This window comes from Zosterops lateralis (genome assembly GCF_965231275.1).
Source record: "Zosterops lateralis genome assembly, chromosome: 8".
NCBI lineage: Eukaryota > Metazoa > Chordata > Aves > Passeriformes > Zosteropidae > Zosterops > Zosterops lateralis.
The window spans coordinates 17,743,715-17,764,045 of record NC_139768.1 but is presented as its reverse complement, the minus strand read 5'-3'; the positions used below and the strand labels follow the sequence as shown (position 1 = coordinate 17,764,045).

Below are 20,331 nucleotides of genomic sequence, written 5' to 3'. Positions count from 1 at the left end.
GTGCCTTTTTGCTGACCTTTCTTAGGCTGGTTTGGTATTTATCATGGAAAGATTTTCTGAAATGACTGATGTATTTGAATATTGTCTGCATAACCAGATGAGGAGAAGGTGTCACGTTGGCAGGAGAAGGACAAGAGTAGAGGGAGAATCATGGGTTTCCTTGGAACAAGTGACTTGTGCTGTTTGAACTCATCCAGTCCTGCACGGGAAGTCTAGAACATTTTTTGGTGCCAGAGTGACAAAGCTTCCTAAGGATGGCACTGCTAATGGAAAGACAATGTCCTTCTGACATAATATTGAGGAAGGCTGATGGATGATGAATTTTCATTCAGGGCAGGTTGCTAGATTTACCCATAAGTGATCCCTCAGGTAATACCAGTTGTGTCCCATATCACACATCTCATCATTCTCTATGCCAATAAAAGGCACCACAGACATGTTTCAGCTGCCCCAGGTGTGCCCCTTGGAGACTGGGATGAAAAAAAGTCCAAGTCACTATCTCAGAAATGGTAGAGGGTTTTTCAGGTTAATTTCTCTGGTATCTTTGTGTTTTACTGCTATTCATGACTGTTTGTTTTTGTCCACAGTTATTCAGTTCCGTGGAGTTTGGTAGAAGATGGCTGCTTCTTCATGAGGGAGTTACACCAAACAGGTTCTACTGGTAAGAGCAAAACCCTCCTCCTAATTTCCTTGACACAACTTCCCCACACATGCAGAGGTGTTGGAATGAGGTCTTGAAGGCAATGTGGCTGAATACAGTCTGCACTGCTGATTTGTTGAGGTTAATTTAGAATGGGTATGAAAGGGGTCTGTGTTTACACGACATTGGAATGCTGCATCATCTAAGAGTGATGCAGAACTGAAATATGCTGAATAATAGTCTGAAGAAAGCATTGATTTAGGATGGGAGAGTGAAGAGTTCAGTCTGGTCCTGCTCCAGTTAAGGGACAAAGCTGAAGTCTTGGAGGACACCAGCATTTCTGCCACAGATAGATGTTCTCTAGTGGCTGGTGTTTTAATTACTGTTAGATCTACCTAGTCCTTGAAATTGAGAATGCTGCCACTAGACAGAAATCAGTGTAACTTTGACTTACATGGAAAACAAAGCTTAGAGATGAAGGAGATGCTGAACTTTTTTTTTTTCCCTGCAAACATGGTTGTATAGTCCAAATCAAACATAAGGTTTGGTGTAAGGTCTTGTAAGATAAGGTCTTGCATTTTGGTGTAAATCTGTGGGACTTCTCACCAACTCCTTATGGAGGCATTATTCTTCTGTGAGCAGAAGTGAGCTTATGTCCTGTGAATATTCCTTTAGAAAAGAAACTTTTTATAAAATAGTCATCTTGAAATCGGGAGGAGCTGAACCCAATGATTAAAATGAGACCAGCGTAGTAGTTTCTAAACTATAAATTTATGTCAAACCCACAGGTTTTGAACATAGCAAGATTCATGAGTGGTTTAGTCAAATATTTTCTTTTAATTTATAAAAGAAAGAAGAGCTCTAGGTCAAATTTACTTCTAAAGTTGAATTTATATTTGGTCTACAAAGGATGTGCCAGAGATTTTGTTTGCTGCTTCTGCTTTTTAATCCTTTCTCAGAACCTGTGTTAGCTGAAGCTAATGCAAGCTAAAATTCCATTTTTAACTCAAACTCATTTCTGTGGGAGTGTCTGTATAGAGAGTCACGTGTGTTTGTATCACTATTTCTTTCCTGCAGGACTCCTAACAGGGGCTCAAAATGTCAGATGCAAACACAGAGCTCTACACATTTTCTGTTGTTTCTGGGCTAATAAAAGCAGAAAGTCATAGAAATCTGGGTACCCTGTCTTTGAGACAAAAAGTTGTAATCCAACAAAATTGTAATTGCTGAAGGGGCTCAGAGGGCTGAAAAGACTGTCCTTGTTCCTGGATCCTTATGTCCTGTATAGTACCCCAAGCCTTTTGAAGTTTCCTGTCATTGCTTGCAGTTCTGGTTTATTGTGAAATGAGCTGATGGATGCCTGCAATAAGAAAAATGATGAAGTTATAATTTTTACCTTCTGTGGAGCTCAAACTTTGAAGACCTCTCAGAAACTAATAAATAAGGGAACTTAGGCTTGGAACATCAAAGGCAAAGAGCAAGTTAAAAGATGAAAAAATGTTCCAACCACCCATCTAATTTCCCTACAGCCATTCACAAAGCAGAGAGCCTGTATTTTCACCTTGAACAGAATGCCCCTTGTATAACACACCTCAGTGTAAACTAGACTGTACTTTTGCTGTCAGAAGTGAAAAGAATACGGTTTGTGGAAGCACTGTTGCATCTCATTCTGGAGTATTTATGATGATCATAATGATCTTAGGACAAAATGAATACTTTCAGCTGCAGTTCTATGGACACTGTCTGTCCTCAAGCACATCCACAGCAGAAAACAACTGTGCACATGTGATTGAGAACACCACAGAGAGCAACATTGGGCTTTAATATGCTTTTCCATTCTGTGCAGCCAGGTACAGCAGCACTGGAATGCTGAATCAGAAGGGAAGCCCTTTGCACTCAATGTGTGGTTACAGTTCACTCCCCATGTAAGAAAGGCAAAAAGGAACTGGGGCCTAAGAGGTTGCAGAAGTGCAGCTGAAATCCAGATTTCTGCAGCACCATCTCTGTAGGCAGTGCTGGTGTACAAGTTGGGTAAAGCCTTGCTCAGTGCCCCGTGATTTGTTGTTAGTTGGGCTTTTAAAATTTATTATTACCTCTTTTGGCTTGTAAATACGCAGAGTGTAATCAACCTGAAAAGTGAGAAGACTGACTTCAATTATTCTTAAGAGCAGAAATAAGTAGTGAAGTAAAATGTCCTGAAGTCACAACTTAGAGAAGAATGTAGGGATACTCTCTCCTGTTCCTGGTGCTTTATCTAAATCAAATGGCTTTGAAGGAATCAACCAGGACACAGCTGCACTGGGCAGAGAACGAGGGAAATATTTTGATATCTAAGGAAGGCTGAGGAGTTGCTTTAGTACAGATTACTTCCAGTACTCTCTAAACTAGGACATCTCTGAAATCAGAAGACACGAAGCTGGGCCTCTGGCATCAGGCCTTCTTGAGGCTGCAGTTAGTTACGCTGCTTGTTTTGACAGGGAAGGTGCACCTGGAAGACTTGAAAGACTTTTACACGGATTTGAATGGTTGATGAAAGCAAAGATGCCTTTTCCTGATTGCTCACTGATATTTTCATTGCCATTTTAGTCTGTCAGGCTGTCTTGTAAATAGCGTTTGGGTCACGCAAGAGTCTTGTGAATAAATTCCTTGAGCTTGCTAGTTTTAGTCTTGAGAAGGCTCTACCTGTAAACCCTGTCAGAGAAGCTGTAGTGCCTTTTACAGCTGCATTTCCTCTATCTGTTGCCAGGAGAATTTTCTTCTTTATTTGCTTATTTTTAGCTGCTCTGTGAAACACCTCTTCCTCCTACCACTCCAGAGAAATTTAAATCCCTGAAGAAAAACAGGGTTTTTCGTCTGATGATGCTTACTACATAACTCTGAGAAAACACTCCGTATAGACACAACTCAGTTCTTTGTAGCCCCCACATACTTTTTATTCTTGCATCCTCTGTTTGATTAAGAGAAGTCATTAATATGGAAATAAAGTTTTTTTTTTATTCAAAGATCTTCTGTTCCCTCTTTTCATTCTTCCATATGCAGCACTAAGTGATGCCCTGACATCCACACTTGTGATGAAAGAGGTGTAATGTCATTCTATGAAAGGAGATATCAGGTGGGAGATGCACAGATGAATTCAAACCTTTAAAATGTGAGGTGGCTGGAGACTTCTTGTCTTAAAAAACTCCAGCAACAAACAAAACAAAAGTTGAAAAAAGGGATCTTGAAAAAGAGGATTTTCTACCTCATTAAAAGGTTGTTAGGACACACTTGTGGCTGGGCAGACTTTAGTGATGTCTAACTGACACCTCTAATAATTTCTGTAATTTGGGTATCATCACCTATCTGTGTGCATAATCTAGGGATGTGGAAGTGGTGTACTGAGCAAAATGTACTCCACTCAGAGAGTCAACCATATATTATGTGTCAGGTGGAGACTTGGAAGAATCCACATTGCATATAAGCCCAAGGCACAGCAGTTCTGCACTGCATCAACAATTTTCATGTTTTTTATTATTTTTCCGGCAGCTTCTTGAGATTTTGCTGTTAAATGTACTGTGACAGAAAAATGCATGAAAGTTATCAAGGTACTTGGTAATTCTGGAACTGTGCTCTGTTAGAATACCCTAATTACTAGGAAGGAATACTCTGAGCAATATTAATTCAGCAGCGTAATACAAAAACAAGTTAATACACATGGATTATTGCTGATAGCACAGTGTTTAGTAATGTAGTTGACATTAGGGAAAGAGAATGCAGTAGATCCTAGTTAAAAGAGTTGGATAAAAATGCTTTATTTAAATACTTCTGCGTTTATTTTTGTGATACTTGGTTATTTTTTGTGTATGTTCCTATTGTGGCATTCTGCTGGTGTAGATGCTGGTTTGTAGTAAATACAAATGTGATCACAATTGGTGAACCAGTCACACTGGGAAATACATTGCCTTTTTCTTCCTTTTTAGAGTGGTTCAGTCATCTAGTCAAAGTTTAGTAGTGGTACTTTGTGACTTGCAAATCCAAACATCCACGGCCAGTAGTTGCAGAAAAACTACTTGAAGTGCATGGCCAAAATATAAATGCAGACATTTTCTGGTCATTAAAAGCCAGGTTTTTATTCTGGTACTCAGATCAAGTCATGCCTTGCACCAGAAAATATTTCCTAAAGTCAGTAAGTCAAGGTATCAGAATTAGAGCTGGCCCTAAAAAAGAAAAAAAAATAATTAAAATGTTAAAAATCTCAAATAAAGTTTCTCAAAATGTTTTTAACCAAAACGAGACATTTTTCTGAAAAGATTGTCATCTAATTCTAATCAAAATCTAACCCTGAGAAACTTGGAGGGGGAGGAAAGAAATAAAATCACATAATAAAGGTGTCTTAAAAATTAACATAAAATGAACGATAGAAAAGGCTAACTAGTAAATTAGATCATCAAGTTACAATCATCATCTCTATCAGTGGTATTGATTTTATTTTTCACTTGAGTTTACTTCTAACTTGCACCCAAACAAGCAAGTAGGAGAAATACAAAATTAATAGCACTCCATACTTCAAGAAGATTGGAAGTCTGTAATAACAAGAGGGCTGGAGCACCTCTCCAGTGAGGCTGAGAGACCTGGGGATGTTCAGTCTGAAGAAGAGAAGGCTCTAGGGAGATGTTAGAGCCCCTTCCAGTGCCTGAAAAAGGGCTACAAGAGAGCTGGAGAGGGTTTTTGCCAGGGGCATGGAGCAATAAGACAAGGGGTAATGGCTTCCAGCTGAAAAAGAGCAGGTCTAGATTAGATGTTGGGAGGAAATCCTTTACTTTTGGGGTGGTGGGCACAGGTTGCTCAGAGAAGCTGTGAAGTTGGAAGTGTTGAAGGCCAAGTTGGATGAGGCATTGAGCAATTTGTAGAAGGTGTCCCTGCCTGTGACAGAACTGGAACTAAATGATCTTTAGGATCCACTCCAACCCACACCATTTATGATTTCCAGTAGTGTCACATGTCCATGATGTAAATGATTCCCTAAAGAAGTTAAAGGAGATATGTCAGTTTGATAAGAGATGCTGCTAGGTCTCCACTCAGCCTTAGGTTTCTCTGAGTATGAGCAGGAGAAGAAAATGGAGGCAAACATTGTAAAATATTAAGCCAACCAAGCTTTCCCATCAAATAATAGCAAAATATGCGCACACACTGAAGGAGAGAAAAGCCTGTAAGCAGCTGGGAGGACAGATGAGTAGATAGGGCTATATTTGTGTTTCTTTTATGAGTAGTAGCAAAGAAAGTTAATCTTCACAGTATAATTATATAGTATATATTTTTTCTTTTTCAGAGGAGGCTGGAGGCTGTATTTTAAAAGCTCTGACTGTGTTCACTGGAGCAGCTGAAAGAGCTGAAAATCAAGGGGATGAGGTGTCAAAGCCCTGTTAAAAACTTCATTATATTCAAGCACTTGGAGCAGGCTGGGTGCACTGTCCCAGTGTTTCTGTCAGTTCTTGGCTTGGTGAGATTTGCACACCCACCCAGGTGGGCTGAAGCAATTTAAATGCCTCAGTGCCTGGGCTGTTTACAAATGATGCTGTGTATGGCTGAACGGGACCTTTTAATCACTGCAGGGCAACTGCTGGAAGCTGATGGGAAAGATGCCAATCAAAGTGCATTTTGACAGCCTGTCCAGAAAATCATCCACTTGCTCTAACACTTATTCAGTGAGTTGAGGGGAAGAAATTTAATTTAAAATGTTTTTTCATAGCTTAAATATGGTGGTTATGGGTACATGCCAGAGAAACTCATGACAGCTTTCAGCACGTGTGACTGAAGCAAATGTTCATCTGATTAAGCCTTTTGGGACCAAAAAGCCCCAGTCTGATTGATGCATAAGTTGGTGTGTTTTAGTTTTCCCAATTCAGTAGATATTTCTTAAAAAATCATCCAGAGATACTTTATAGATGAGTACAGACTCCCACGAGCTTCAGCTTTTCTACATCATCCACTTTCCCTCGTTAGAGTTCTGCAGAAGTAGGCAGTAGGCATCCATTGACCATGTTCAAGATCTTGAACATTTGGGGGCTAATCAGTATCAGGAGCCTGCAGTGCTGTGCAGGACCCTGGAATGTGTCAGGCTCCAGCAGGCATTATTGGGCTAAGCAGCTGATTTCTATAAAGGTGCACTATAAAAGTGCACCTCTAAAGGGCAGACCTTGGGAAGGTGAAGCAGTGCACAGGTAGGTCACCTGTGGATTTGTCCAGATCTGTGTCAGGAAGGTTGCACTGCTGTGTTCTCTTGTATGTTTAATGAGGAGCATACTGTGTACCAGACCTGACTTTCCACTCCTGCTCTAAATTACTTGCTGGCATCTTCCAGAGCGGCCTGACTGGCAGCACTACAAGATGCAGGAGACATGGTCTTAACACAGTAGGAAATTGTCATGCTATTAGACTGTACCAGCAGAGAAGCTGTAAATCAGGAAGGTTTGGTTCATGATATCAAAAAGTGGAGCTCAGAGGCTATAACTAGAGGATACTTTCCTCCTCCTTTCTCTTCAAGCCAGCTTGAAGTCTTAAGTTTCCTGCAATATATGAAAAAGAGATATAAGATTGAAGGACTATCTTAAAATCAGAATCTGGTCCTGGTTAACTGAATTTTATCCACTTAGTTTCGATTCTCATTTTAGGACATTCCTCCCACCCTGTGTTACCAGCAATAGACAGCTACCTTCTGAGAATTTGCATCCATCTATTTCAGAGTTTTAGCTAAGTTTCCTCTCTGGAGCTTCCCACAGAGAGCTGTGGTGTTACAGCAGCAGGGGAGAAGGCTTCCTTTGCTGCTGCCCTCAGAGCTGTGGGGGATGTAGACAGCAGAGTGTGGAAGGGTGTGGGTCATTATGCACTAGGGCTCTAAAAAGTGGTGGGATGGTGAGAGTAAAAATTACTCCCCACAGCCTGAAAGTCACACCACTACCCCCAGTTACCTACTCACCTATTTCAGTGTTAGCAGCAACAGCCACCTGATTTCTGGGTCAGTGCTGTGAGGTGGCACAATTAGGAGAAGTTGGGCTTTTCCCACTGCACTGCTGTTTTCTACCAGTTCTAAAGAAAGGGTGACAAACTGAGTAAAGCAAACCATAGAACAGATTTGGCCCAGTGGCTGCCAGTTGAATTGCACCAAATTGTATCATTTCATGGGACTGGACAATGTGGGAAAGAATAGTGTAGAGGTGTAGCAGGGAAAAACTAATTAAATGATTGGTCAGGGAAGATTTATTAGCCAGATATAAAGAAATGAAGTGCTGATTTATGCCTATCTGGAATCTATCTGTGTTTCCAAAACATGTCAGGAGGATGTGGTTAGATGTTAAAGCTGAAAAGCAGTCTTTTAAATATGTTTCAGGAATAGTAAAATCTGTGAAATTTCACATAATAGGGACTGAACTAAAGAAACCACAAGAATTGCCTTGCACACTAAGCTTCCTGGGGCAGATTCACTGACCTCTGCAAGGAAAAAAAGGAACAGAGAGTATCTGCAAAGTCCTCATGGAGTCAATATAGTAGTAAAAGAAAAAGCAGCCTGGAGGACTCTCAGACTCTATTTTTGTCTCTGCCACATAGCAACTGTGTGATCTTGGTCAAATCAATGAGGCCTCTGTGCTCTTGACTAATCAGTGAAGTTTATCTATAAAGCTGAGAACAAAAATTTTCCTCAGCCCCTATTTCTAACTTGGTCTGCTTGTCTTGTACTTTTCCATAGGTCTTGAACAAATCAGTACCATGCAGGGAAGGTTACTTAAAGGTTGATTGTCAAGTACTTTTGTATCTTTGGACAAAAAGCTCCTTGTTCAGTGCTACACGTTACTATTTTTATGAATGGCAATTAGAATTTAGGATTATAGAAACATCAGTGGGACCAAAAGACTGATGCTACTGAGGATAACATGAGTGTCATCCACTGTTGTTGTTGTTTTCATTCTGTCCTTTAAAACAAACCAAAAACCTGCCAATCACTAAGCTGGAGGAAGGTGTCAATTTTTTAACATGAAGTGACAGGATATGTCCAGAGGCAATGGAGGAGCTGGCTTTGCATTGCCAGATTTATGATAAGGGATTCACATGAGTGCTGAGGCTAAAGGAAGATAAATCCCTAAAGGCAAATTCCACCAATAATTGAATTACAAAGCCATTATCATGTGCTGAACAAAGCAACTTTATGGCTTTATTGTGACAGGATAAAGCTTGTTAGAATATTTATGCTCATAGGACAACTTTGGCATAAAGATCTCTAGGAGTACATTCCCTCTTACACGACTGTTGCAGCTAGTTAATCTTTCTGTGTAATGCAGTGTATGTGGAGATGGGGATTTGCTCAAATTGGGACTAGGAGGAAGGAATGCTGAGGGTCAGGAGGCATCTTAAATATATAGCTTGTTTAGAACAAAGTCATCTGCAGAACACAGCTGAGGCACTTGAGCATTTTTCACGCTGAGTCGTCAAACTGGATTTTCCAAACCATGTGTAACTTTTCTGTTTGGCATTGCACTGCAACCACATCTGAGCTATTCTTATTCAGCACTGATAGTCTCAAAATGGCCAGAACTGTGTGGATCTCCTTTCCTTCACCTTAGTAGAGACATGCTGTTATGTCATTTGTCTGCCAGCCTTTGCTGCATGAACAAATCATACCTGTTTATCCCCAAAGCAGGTGTGGTATGGTCACAGGAGTCCCAATTCTGCATTTGGTCACTTCCTCTGAGACATGGAAAAACTGCATAAGGCCTTTGTGTCCATATAAAGAATGAGGGACATTCACACTGGTCCTGTCTGTGAAAAGGACATGGTAGCATTTGGCATTCTGGGCCTTTTGCATCGAAGATTCTGTAAAATAACAATGTCTTTTACTGCCTCTTTCAAAAGATATTTGATCTTGGCTGCTGTGAGCATGTATGATACAAGAAATACGTATGAAAAGATTGCCATTGAGTTTCTTGTGCATATAGTCCCAGATACAGTGTGTCTATGTCTGAAGTCAAGCATCCAAAACCAAAGGCACCCAAAACTACTTTTCAGAATGCACAAATCCTTGAGCTGCAGCCCTTATTGTCTGGTGTTTCGAGTTCATTGTGTATGAAAAAATGGCAGTTTGAAATTAGGTGCAGCAAGTAGAAGCTTTTGGTTTCCTCACAATGATGCCTTTTTGCAGTTCTGAGTGGTCTGACTGCCTTGCAAGCCTCATCAGTTCCCAGCATCCATAAACAATTCCTTTTGTCCCTAGAGCTGAAAAAAGATAGAAGAGGTGGAAACCCCAGGGTAACAGGGTCTCTATTGAATTTTCTTGGCTCAGAGGAGCTGACAGGCCAAGGAAGCCAAGGTTTTAGAAATGTTTCAGACAGAGAAGATGGCAAGGGGTTGGTCACTACAGAAATATGCCAACTAGCATTTACTGTGCAGTGGGCAGTGCCAGGCTGCTTTTGTTTACTTCAGCCTAGTTCTAAACCAGGGGATGATTTGGGGTCTTTTCCCTGTGCTGCTTCTCACGGTGGATGAAGAATCTGCATTCAGAGCAATTACTGTGCTGCAGACAGTGGTATCGATTTGTGAGCCTCTCAAGTGCAGATAACTACTTAGCAGGCTTGATAGTGATTAAAATTTTAGGAAGCAACTTTGTAATAGGACCGTGGGGGTCCTAAATTTTTCAAAATGTAGACATCTTCAGTGTAAAGGCAGCAGGGTCACTGCCTTGCACTCCCTTTGGCTTTTCTAAGTCATCCTTTTCCCAAAAGATTTTTTTCTTTTTCTTTTCCTTTTCTTTGCCTTTTTTCAAAACATCCAGACAATTATACCAACAAAACACTAAAAGTTAATCACAAAAATACAATAGGCACCATTCAACAGAAAGCATTGCAAGGATATCCCTGGTGTCCTGAAGTTTCTGGGAGTATTACAGAAAGCCTGAGATTAAAGGGACGGACAAAGGACACACTGGCATTTTACCACAAAGTGAAAACACAGACTGAAGCAAGGAGAAAAGTTTGTGGATATATGAGTGTTTGGTCTTTTAGAACAGATGCTGAAAGGGAAGAATGGATTTGAGAAATATGAGAAGAAAGCACTGCCAGCATAGCGAACAGAAGTTGCTCAGAATAGGGAATGGCAAATTTGGGACTATTGTTTAATTTAAGAGAGATTTCTCAGAGAAATCAATAGCTGAATGGGTTACAGAATGTTGTTCATCTGTACCCCTGCTCTTTGTAGGGTGCTTGGTTTATCAGCTGTTGAACACACAGCACTCTTCCTTGCCTACCTTGTGAAGCATTTCATTGCCCATGTGCACAAAAGATAATGAACTACAGTGGGCATTGTATTAAGTTAGAAACATCGAGTTGGAGGGAGGCTTTGGTGCTGTTTTGGGCCAATCCAGCAATTAGTTTCCTTCTTCCACATGTGAAGAATATGATTTTATGTTTTGTTTTTGGTTTAAGAACCTTCCAGTCTGGTCATGAATGGAATTTCTTTGTAATTAGTTATTAATTCTTTTTCATACTGATGCCATGGGTTTAAAACTGCTACTTAATAGTATTCAAGCTTTCAGAAGTACATTGACTTCCTCAACTTCTAAGGATAATGTTTATTGGGTTTTTTCCCCAGCCAAAAGAAAAGATAAGAAAACCCACTGATAGAATAGCTGGATGGTTGGTTGTGTTGTGATTGATTTGGTAGACATACTAAAAATTCAAGAATTCTGATATATATCCTACAGTTCTTAGCACCTTTTTTTCTAGTAGATGCTTTAGGAACAGATTGTCCTATTCATCTAAAGCATATGTCAGTCTTCCTAGAGAGAGCATGTTCTCAGGGCAGTACAACCAAAAGCACAATATTTATCTCCTGTATATGCTCACTGTGGTCAATATTGCATTTCTGAATGTCTCCTAGGATTTTATATGTCCTAGAGTAAATAATAAGGCTGATGTAAGCTGTATAAAACATTTCTCAGAAAGAGGACTGCTCAGGACATTCAATTACCCCTTTAACTCCAATCCATAGTTCATCTGCAATTTGCGTTTTTAAAATCAGGTAATAAACGTATTTCAGGTCTCTTGTGTTTCCTGCTTTGGGACCTTTATTTGATCACATGTAGGTGTTCAGACTTCTTGAATTATATATATAGAGAGACAGGCCTTTCTAGGATAAATTCTTCTCATAAAGTCATATTTAACACTGTTCAGCTGATCCGCAGTGCAAAACTGCCTGTTTCATCTCTCTGCCTGCAAAGAGAGTTGAGTGGGACTAGTTCAGAGTTAAATATCTGTGATGTATAACTGGGTAAGATGAATATTACTTTATGTGGCTTTTCAGGTGGTATGGAGAGATGTATAAAGAAATATCCTACGGCTACCATGGAACAAGACAGCATGATCCAAAAAAAAAGTGACATTACAAAAATGCTGGTCAGTAAGCCCTCAGCAGAATCCAGATGGAAGTGATATGTTTCTGGCTGTCAGCTCTGTACAGTTAATATTGATTTGAGCAGATGTGTATTTGTATTTTGCCTGTTCTTCACAACTGATTTTTCATGTTGGCATTTAATATTATGGGCCTGACCATGACCTTGTGCTGTCACAAATAAATTAAGCCTATTATATATCAAAGCAATGAAATGTGTATTTTCTAAGGTTGGGAGAAAGATCTGGCAGATAGGAAGTCAGGGATATGGCTCTTGACTATACTTCAGATGTCCTGTTTGACTTTAGGAATTTCCTCCTCCGGACCTTACTTTTCATCTTTGTCATCACATTTCTAAGTTGCAGGGTTAGGAGACATCAAAAGAAAGGAAGTCCTGGAGGTTTATCACCAGCTCTGTTTCAGCTGTCCTTGTTCTTACCCCCTTGGGACAACTGATGGCTCAATTCTACCTTGAGTTGAAGCTCCTCCAGTCCCAACACTGGCTGCTGTAGTATGAGAATCAGTAATATGCAGGTGACTACTTTCAGGGTTTGAGAGTCCAGATATTTATATGCTGCTCTTAAGGCACCTAAGAGTTTGATGTAAATTATGGCTCATAAAATTGTCTCTCTCTGCCTGAGAAGATGCAAAAGATGTTTCTTTTGGGGTTAGAATAGCAGTGTGAGGAGGAAATTCACAAAACACCTGAGTGTAGACTCATATGCTTTGCTGGATGAGCACCATTGTTGCACTCTTAAGAGACAAAATACTCAATTTTATGGAATCTATTCCTTATTTCTTCGAAGAGTTCACATCTCCATGGAGGTGTGTGAGGTCAGGAGGTGCAATGAACTGACAAAGCTGTACTATTTTTTCTGCAATAGCCCAGTTCCAGGTGGGCTATTCCAATATTCCAGTTCCAGTATTTAAAAGCCCACTTAAATAAACAAGAATAAAGAGGAGATATGCTAGCTTTGTCCATCTGCAGTTTTTTTAGAGCTGTTTGTCACTGGTATCTGTCTATCTTAAATTGAATCCTAATCAGCAGGCCCAGCATTTTGGCCCTAAATCTGCTGATCATAGCAGGCATAATAAAAATGCCGCAGGAAAGTGCTTCCTTCCCCCCTCACTTGGTGTCAATTACCAGGAAGCAGAGATTTTAAGTGGAAGCTGAATGTTTAGGGGAATAACATCTTGACATAAACTTTATTAAAAATGGAGAAGAGGTAAAAAGCAATGCTGGCTCAGAGAATTTTCTGAACTTCAGTCCCCAACAAAGGAGAACAAAACCTTTTTTAGCTAGTGAATTGCTATGTATTTTGTCAAGCAAAGGTAAGGATTAATCAGGACACAGTCTTGTTACTGTTAACATTTTTATAATAGTTATTAGTTAATGCACATGATGATTAAGCGCTGGAGGTGCCTCTGATTGCAGTCAGTGGGAATTGAATTAAAGTCTAAATCACTGTTTGAATCTCTCTCCTGATTTCCTGAAAAATAATGAGGATTTGAAGAGAACATCTAATTTGTCTATCACTGGAAATGAATATGTGTCTTCCCTCATGCTTCTATTAACTAAGGAGGTCAGCCAGCTAACAAGAAACTGGTTGTTTAACCCTTAGCTCTAATCCGGGATTACGACTTGGATGATAGGATCAAGACCAGAAACAAGGCTGATTGTCAGAGATGCTGCTGAGGCAGCTCTACAGTGGGATTGGCACAGAGAGCAGTCAGTGCTCCCATCACTCAGCCTGTCCATCAAACCACTGGACATTTGGACTCTTCCAGGGAATTGATGAGGCCACCAGTGCCAGTCCAGGGGAACCTCAACCGTGGAAGCAAAGTATAATTCCATAAACTCCTTATTTGCAGTGCTCAATGTCTTTACTTTGTTACTTGTTAATTCAGAGGGAACAAACAGTCATTTTCAATGTGACACTTCTTTTATTAATGGAATACTGTTTTTATTAGATCAGAAGTGATAAAATGTCTCAGGATAAAATGAGTTTTTTAAAGCTTCTTAATTAATGAAGGAACATTGATCATTAAGAGTGTCAGTTAAGCAAATGTGCATAAATGTCCAATATAAAGGAACAGCTATAATTAGTATGCTGGCAAATACTATTATCTCATCAATTAAAGTCTTTCTGCATTCCACCCTGAACTGAAATGCATCCTTCTGACCAAACCAGGAGAAACATCAAAATTTCACGTGCCAGGAACAGGTTTCCAGGTGGAAAGAAGTGAAGTAAAGGGGTGAGAAAATAAGAACTCATAAGTACAATGACATTTATCAGATAAAATGGTAGGATTTCTTTAAAATATTCAAGTTCATTTTAGGGAAAACTCCAAAATTCCTTTAAAATTATCAGTTCTTATTTGTGAGTATGAGTTTATGTCCAGCTAAACAGGATCTCCTTTGAAAGCAGTATCTCAGCCATTCATGGTGTGTGTTGTTTTAAATGCCCTTGTCTCAATCTGTCTTTTACAGGTCTATGATGGGGAATGGAAGAGAGGCTGACCTTGTGCACCTGGAGGCAAGGACAGTGGATGGTCGTAAGTACATCACCTTCCAAATATTGTGGTGTACTGGGCTTTCCTCATGTTCTTGTAACCATACAGTACAAACACAAAGATCTCACTTCTTTTAGTGATTTGCTCATTTAGTATGAGGAGTTTGGCTGCTCCAAGTTAGGTCTGTCAGAAGAGAAGCCTTTCCAGCAAGGAAAAAAAATGGGTTAACCAGGCTGTGAAAGGAGCTGAGGACATGGTAAGGAAGAACAGGTGATAAGCAGTAACTTGAGTTACTACACACACCACTTTTATTTTTTCTTACATGATTTTTGTTGATGGGAACATGACACTGAAGAGAAGTTCCTGGGCCATGAAGTCTAGCTGCTGTTTGTTCACACAGTACATAACATCACCTTGTTCATAGCTTTATAGTTTCAGCAGACCAGGGATAACTCTGCCTTAGGTACTACCTTTGAAAATACCTAATTAGAAACCTTTTAATGACCAGTCTGAGTGCATTCTTCACTGTTACTGCATGTCCTGTTGTTGTCCTTCACTTTCATCAGCTCCTTTCCCTCCCTGCTTTGCCTCTTGAGGTGGTTTTTGATTTTTTTTTCTATTCCAGGAGCCTCCTTTACCTGCAACTCCAAAATATTCTCCTAATTGGCTGTAAATTCTCTCAGGCACCCTTAGCCACCCACTGGCCTTTTCTCCTCCCATCCAGGCTTTCTCAAGGTTTATCTTTGAGCTCCACTGCTTTTGCAGATCTTTCTCCATGGATTTCTTTTCCACAACACTGGGTTGCCTCAGGCAGGCATCACACTGAAAAGCCAGTTACCAGAGATCTAGTCATTTTAATTCCATATTGTTTTCTCAGTAAATAGCAGTTTTCCTGCAACATATCAAGGTTTTTATCATTTGCAGTACAGAAGTGTTAATGATGCCTTCAATTAGTCATTTTTCAAACGGATGATTGTACCCTTAAATGCAGTACTGCTACTTAAAATGTGCATTTTGTTATTGGAAACTTAAAAAATATCTGAAAAGTTAATTGTAAGGTAATCTAGTTTTTAACTTACAGAAATTTAGCATGAAAGAGAATTTTTTGGAAGATGGATTTTGAAAAGAAACAGTTGCGATAGAAACCATAAAATTTTGAAGATCTTTTCATTTCAAGATATGCAGGATTAGTGACAATGAAAGAACATATTATCCATATTTCTTATAACTTGTGATCTATGATTATTATTTCTCCTTTCAATTTCACTTACCTGATGTGGCAACAAGGCTGGGAACCTGAGGCTTTCTATTTCATGGAACGTGCTAAAAAGAAATATTCTAACAGCACAGTGTCTATTTCAGCACAAAACACTGCTGTTAGAAGTCATTAAAAGCTTGAAGTCATTGAGATGAAGCACCACAAGTGATATTTAAGGAGCTGGATTCTGGTGATGCATTTGAGGGATATTCAGCTCACAGCGGGCAGAGAAAGTGCCATGCTCCAAATGCCTTGAACAGTCTTGTTTGTGTTCTTAGGCTGAAATAAGAATGTTTTGCACAGCTATAGAACATTTCTGCAAAACACTTCTTGAGTTCCTAACAAATCAGTAAGCTTCATTAGAGTTCTTAAAGTGGGAACTAAAAACAGGTAGATGAAACTGGTTTCACTGGGGAGGCAGGAATATTAGTTAGCAAAAATATATTGGGGAATAAGAAATTACTACTCATCAACTCAACACCAGTAACAGATTATGCACACTTATACTGGCTTAGTTGTGAGGCAGCACAACAGAAGTTTTTTCAGTTTATTCAGTATCAAAACTTAAAAATATAAATAAATCAGTGGTGTCAGACCTTCAGCCAGTGGTGACCCCTGCGAATCAGTCATTTAGATGAAACTTCTTGTTTCATCTTGTTGTCAGGATTCACCTCACTGGCAATGTAAGAAAATATGTTGGGTTTTCAGTAAGTGCATGCTCTGTTTTGCCCCATGTGCCAAGGAGTGTTGGTCTCTACCTAGAGGACAGTAGTAACTTTGGAACATACCACAGCATTTTTTGCCAGATATTTGGGAGCACTGCAGATCATAGGATTTTAAGGCCAAGACAGGCAGAGAGTGTGCACATTGCTGTGGTAACCATGAGCAGTTTAGTATGTACTGCTCTCTTGGCTGCTAGAGCTTTCTTCCAAGAACCAAATCAGTCTCCTTTCCTGCACATCTATCACCCTCCAACCTTTACCTCTGGAATGCAGCAGGTGTGTTTCTACCAGTGGGGTAATGGAGTGAATTGCGCTGAAGTAAGAAAAATACTTTATTGCAGACTGAGGGTAATCTGCAAATTATTTTTCTTGGGGTTTTATGGTGGTTTTTTAATGTTCTTGCATTTATTTCTTTATACTTTATTTGGAATATCTCTTTTGAGAGTTTACCAAGTGTAACATTTCAATAAAGGGATTAAATTTGAGAAGGTAGATTTGCCAAAACAGGGGAGAGAGAAAGAAGGAAGAAAGGGGAGTAGTATGTAAACAACCACACAATCTGTACAATGAAATAAAAGATCCGGAAGTAGAAATATAAGGGCTAAGCAAAAACCTGCTGAACTAAGTGTAGATAAGAAAAAAACACCCTCATTTTTGTGCTGGTGTCTTTTCCAGCAGAAGCTGAATAGTACAACTGTGGCTTGAGGTGAGAAGAAGTGGAAATGTCAGTCAGGTCCAGGGTATCTCTGAGTTGTTTGAGAACATCTGTCAGCAACAACCTTAGTACTGAGCTCTCCTTGCTGGAACACCAGTAACTCCCTGTCTCTGCTCTTTGGTCATGGTCTATCTGTGCACTTAATTTATTGTGCTTATGTACATAATGTAAAAGGTTTGCAGGGACCAAAACAAGTCTCTCAGCAGGCATAAATCAGTATAACTTCAGTGGTGTTGATTTACACCTGCTGAGGATCTGGCTAGCAATGTTGTTCCTGACTGCACATTCTCCCTACCTTTTTCCCCCCCCTCCCCTTGGGATCCAGAAAAAACGTGGACTCCTTCTGGACACACTGTGTCTCAAATTAGGATGCAGGTAGTGATGAGTACAGCCTGCTCAATTTAATTCTACTGGTGGGGACAGATTTGCAGGGCTAATTGCTGCCATTTATGTTTTTCATCCTTGTTGTGTGAGCTTTGGAGAGCACCATGCAAATTTTCATCTTGTGGAATGTGATGCTTTTGTTTCTTTTTCAAAGGCTTCAGACCCCATCCATATCAATCTGAGGCTGAGAGCATAGTGGTAAAACTGATTTTTCTGGAAGAAGTTCATATGAATGTTATCTCACATTTCCATTTGTACGCTTGGGTGTCCCTGGTGTTTCACTTTGATTTTGGAACAGGATCAAAGGCAAGCCAGCAAAGTCAGCAGGAATTGTATTTTTTTTTTGGTCTGGTTTCAGGGCAACACCCCAGTAAGACAATTAATCCCCTACAGTTCTTAATCACACAATAAGCTTCTCTTTGTTACATTCACCACCACAGCCAGCAGGCAGGGTGATGGTGGAAGTGAAATCTAGGTTTGCTCAAATGCAACTTGAAGTGCTTTCAGAAGGTATAAACTTAATGACGTGTGGGGTTCAGGTTTGTGAAGAATACACAAGATACTAAAATTAACAGACTCAACTTATTTGAGCTTGGTAGGGTTATCACAGCAAGGCCTGATTCAAGCTAATTAAATGGGAGGTAATTTTTATTCAGGTGGTGCCTACTGAGGAATCCAGATTGTTGGTGTAAATTAGAAAGATGGATTCCTACAGGGCATTTGGAGACTAACTGGATACTTCCTGGCCCTTCACAGAATGGCAAAACTGACTCAGAGGATGTCTAAATGACAGTTTCTGTAGACAGTAAAACAACTATTACATTTATGAACCATGCATTTGCTTTTGTACATAAGACACCAATTTATTTAGAGTAAAGTTTTTAATTTATTTTTTAAGTGTGGATGAAAGAAGCTAAGGGGTTTCTAATGTGCTGGCAAAAATCTAGAGCTCCTGATATTTAAAAAGTAGTTTTGTTTCCTTTGCTTTTCCTCTGCTGTCCTGATTTACACAGCACTGAAAGATAATTTAGGTGCTGCTGTGATGCAAGTAAAACCAGTCTCACCTGGGGCCAGCAGGCATGTTCTGCTTGCTGATCCACAGGGACTAAGCATCTGGCCAATAGTGCCTGAATCACGAAGTTGCACTAGTACTTTAATTTCTGTTTTCACAGAAAATTGCTAGGAAGAATAAAATAATCACTGTTGTAGAAACAATGAGTAGGCAACCTAGCCTGGCAGTCTTTTCTTAACATAGCTACAGTGGTGAATTAATTCCCAAAGTGCCCTAAACCTGTGCAGTGATATTTTTTTTTCTTCCCTGATTGCGATTAGTTTTTTTTTCTTGATCATGATTAGTATTTGTCCTGGAGAATGACATCTGTTAGTTTCTCTTATTATAGCTTTATGCCAGAAATGGCAGAGGATATACTTCCCTCTGTAAAGAAAGATTTCTGATGCTGATATGCATTGAAGGAAGAGTAGCAGCAGGATAAAACCAGATTTGTGAGTAGTTAGTAAATGGGATGGTTTCGTTTCACTGATCTTCATTACTGGTTAATTACTTTGCAGTTGCTGAGTCCTGGAGAGTTGTGAGCCTATTCCCATACCATGCATGTTTCGCAAATCAACATTCAGACCAGATGGAAATGGATAAAGAACAGTCATTTTGTGTGTTTCTCAAAAAAAAAAAAAAAAAAAAAAAAAAAATTACAGTATGGGAGAACATTTAATTAAACTGTGGAATTCATTGCCATGGAAGGTTGTGAATGCTGAAGATGTACCTGCACTGCTAAGGCAACCTAGACCTGTGTTATTCATTAGTCACTGAGGGAGAGGTTACGGGCCTGGGTCTTTCAGAGACATGTGTCACTACCATGTTCTTATGGGTCATTAATTACAGGATGTCAGTCATGCTTCAAAAGCAGAAACTGTCCCTATTGTCTCAGTTGCTCAGTAATGAACTGGGATGCTCCACAGAAAATCTGTGACAGAAACAGGTCATTGATTACATTCTATAAAACCCCTGATTTGTCCCCAGTGGGTTTATTGATGAAAATACACAATTCCTCAATGAACTAAAGGCAGGAAAAATATTAATTATATATTTGCAGAGTACAATGACCATTTTCTCTGACTGTCCCTGTGCTCAAATAAGGTTTTGAGAAGATGTATGTGCAAGTTTACGCTAGGAAGCAGTGGATATTATGGATATTAAGATTTGATATTTAATCCAAAAAAGCACTTGTCAACAAAATATCCTGAAGAAAGTCCCACTGCTTTAGGAAGGGATCTAAAACCCTCCTGTTTACTTTTGCAGAGGCCAACCAGCCTCCAGTAAACACCAATAACCTTCCTTCTCTGCCAGCTGAGCCAAGAAATGTCTCTGGGACAGGTTGGATCCATTTGCATTGAGAACATATGAGCACGGAGCTCAAGCTAAATGGAAAAGACTAAAATATTTCATGGCACAGGGTCCCCCTTGGCTCTTAACTTTTTCTGTGTTAGCTTTTGCAATTCTCTTTCACCACTGAAACAGATTAATTTTGTCACAAGTTCCCTTACAAGATGTCTCCTCTGTTCTTGTGTTCTGTGACTTTTCTTGCTTCCTCTTTAGAAATAGCTGCCATTCCCTGAGAAGATTCCAACTCTGGGTGTCTAAACCTGTCAAAAATGAAACTGTCTGGGG

At 39.7% G+C, this 20,331-nt stretch overlaps 1 protein-coding gene across 1 annotated transcript in view; it reads left to right on the top strand.

Moving 5' to 3' along the window:
• The window catches only part of LOC310912031 (VPS10 domain-containing receptor SorCS1-like), a 262,422-nt gene that overhangs the window by 169,606 nt on the left and 72,485 nt on the right, over positions 1 to 20,331 (top strand). The window contains exons 5-6 of the mRNA XM_083866206.1: positions 588 to 661; positions 14,544 to 14,608. Coding sequence (XP_083722332.1) covers positions 588 to 661; positions 14,544 to 14,608 — 139 coding nt within the window. The remainder of the gene's footprint in view (positions 1 to 587; positions 662 to 14,543; positions 14,609 to 20,331) is intronic.